A 1610-nucleotide genomic window follows, 5' to 3' on the forward strand; every position below is an offset into this window, starting at 1 on the left:
GTTGAAATTAGATGTTATTTTATTATAAAATTTAATTTAAGACAGCAGTAATAATAAATCAAGACCCAATTCTTGATTTGGTTTTCAAACATCTTTTTCATGATCGTTTAATTACTTCGAGCTGGGGCTTTCGTGTAAGATACACCTATATTATTATGACTATGAGCTTATGGAAAACACGAAAAAATATCGCTATTACGCTAGATCACAAATGCCAGACTTGTTAGGGAAATCGCAGACTGCCTTTTCAGAGTATTTTTATCCCACTATCATCTTTCTGAAAAAGACAAAAAAAAACATAACGAAAAACAAAATGGAACGAATGCAATAAAAAGTATGGAAATGCTAAAAATTAAGAAAGGAATATTAAAAAGAGAGGTTTCGAGTATAAATATTTAGAATTGAAGACTGCGATTTCCCTCGTGAGTCAACACACAGCCAGGTCTCGAAAGTTCTTAGTTTTCTTGTTCTTGTATTCCATTGCTTTCGGAACCGTTCCTGTCCACCCTTGTGCGTCTCTTGGGTTTTCGGCATACAAAATAAACGCTTTTGTACTCATATTGTAGCATGCTGTTTACGTTTTGAGCATACCTTGATTTTACGTGTGTTTCTTCTTTCTGAAAATAGAGAATTGACCAATTTAATATCGATCATTTTTTCTGCATGATAATAATAGCTGGGATTTGTTTTTATATCAAAATAACTCCCCTAAAATATGTTTGTAAAAAAAATTTTTTTTCAAGTTATTAAAATTCAAATTTCTTGATAATTTTTTCAAAAATGGATTACTCCAAAATTTTCGATAATAAATCTAGAACATTTTAAGGAAATATTATTAATTTTGCAGATTCTTTAAAAAATGTAGAAAAGATTTTAAGGATAATTCGAATAATGAAAAAAAATATTAACAAGTTCTGATATGTTCTGATATGTACGATTACGGAATTCGTACGAAAAAAGTTCTCTTCTAAACTCTTTTTTGTATTTCATAAGAACGTATATACAACTCCTTTCCAGCTGGGTCAAAATATCTCAAGTGTGCCACTTTTAAATCGATAGTTCTATTTTCAATCAATTTATACAGTTTTCGATGTGTTTTTATATCAAAATAACTCTTCTAAAATATTTTTGCAAACAAATTTTGTTTTAAAGTTATTAACAATGAAAGTTATTGATAATTTTTTTTTCAAAAATGGATTACTCGCAAACGATTAATCGAAATTCAATAATTGAGTTATGAAAAATTTTGTTACGAAATATACTTTACGCTGAAAAATTGTTCTTCCATGTTCCGATAGATTGTACACTCACTTTCGAAAATTTTGGTGAAAAAAAAAGTTTCGGTTCAAACATTCAACCTAACAGTTGAATTTTAAACGAAAAAAGATGAATTTTCAATAAAAAAATTTAGTAGTTGGTATTTAAATTAAAAATCTCCATTATTTTAAATACCAAGTAATACATTTTTTTAAATTAAAAATTCATCTTTTTGGTTTAAAATTCCACTACTAGGTTGAATGTCTGAAATGATTTGTTAAAAAAATACTTCAGATAAAAATCCATCTTTTTGTTGGAAAAAATAATTTTTTGGTTGAAAATTGTTTTTTTTT

The 1610-nt window shown here is 27.1% G+C and overlaps 1 protein-coding gene across 4 annotated transcripts in view; it reads right to left on the reverse strand.

The window, feature by feature from the left end:
- The window catches only part of LOC117170875 (carnosine N-methyltransferase), a 25333-nt gene continuing 23723 nt past the window's right edge, over positions 1 to 1610 (reverse strand). For all 4 annotated transcript variants that reach the window (XM_033357921.1, XM_033357928.1, XM_033357936.1 and 1 more), the window contains exon 7: positions 1 to 617. In XM_033357921.1, the coding sequence (XP_033213812.1) occupies positions 456 to 617 (162 nt within the window). In that variant the 3' untranslated portion in view covers positions 1 to 455. The remainder of the gene's footprint in view (positions 618 to 1610) is intronic.

The sequence above is a fragment of the Belonocnema kinseyi genome, chromosome 1 (assembly GCF_010883055.1).
Source record: "Belonocnema kinseyi isolate 2016_QV_RU_SX_M_011 chromosome 1, B_treatae_v1, whole genome shotgun sequence".
Lineage (NCBI taxonomy): Eukaryota > Metazoa > Arthropoda > Insecta > Hymenoptera > Cynipidae > Belonocnema > Belonocnema kinseyi.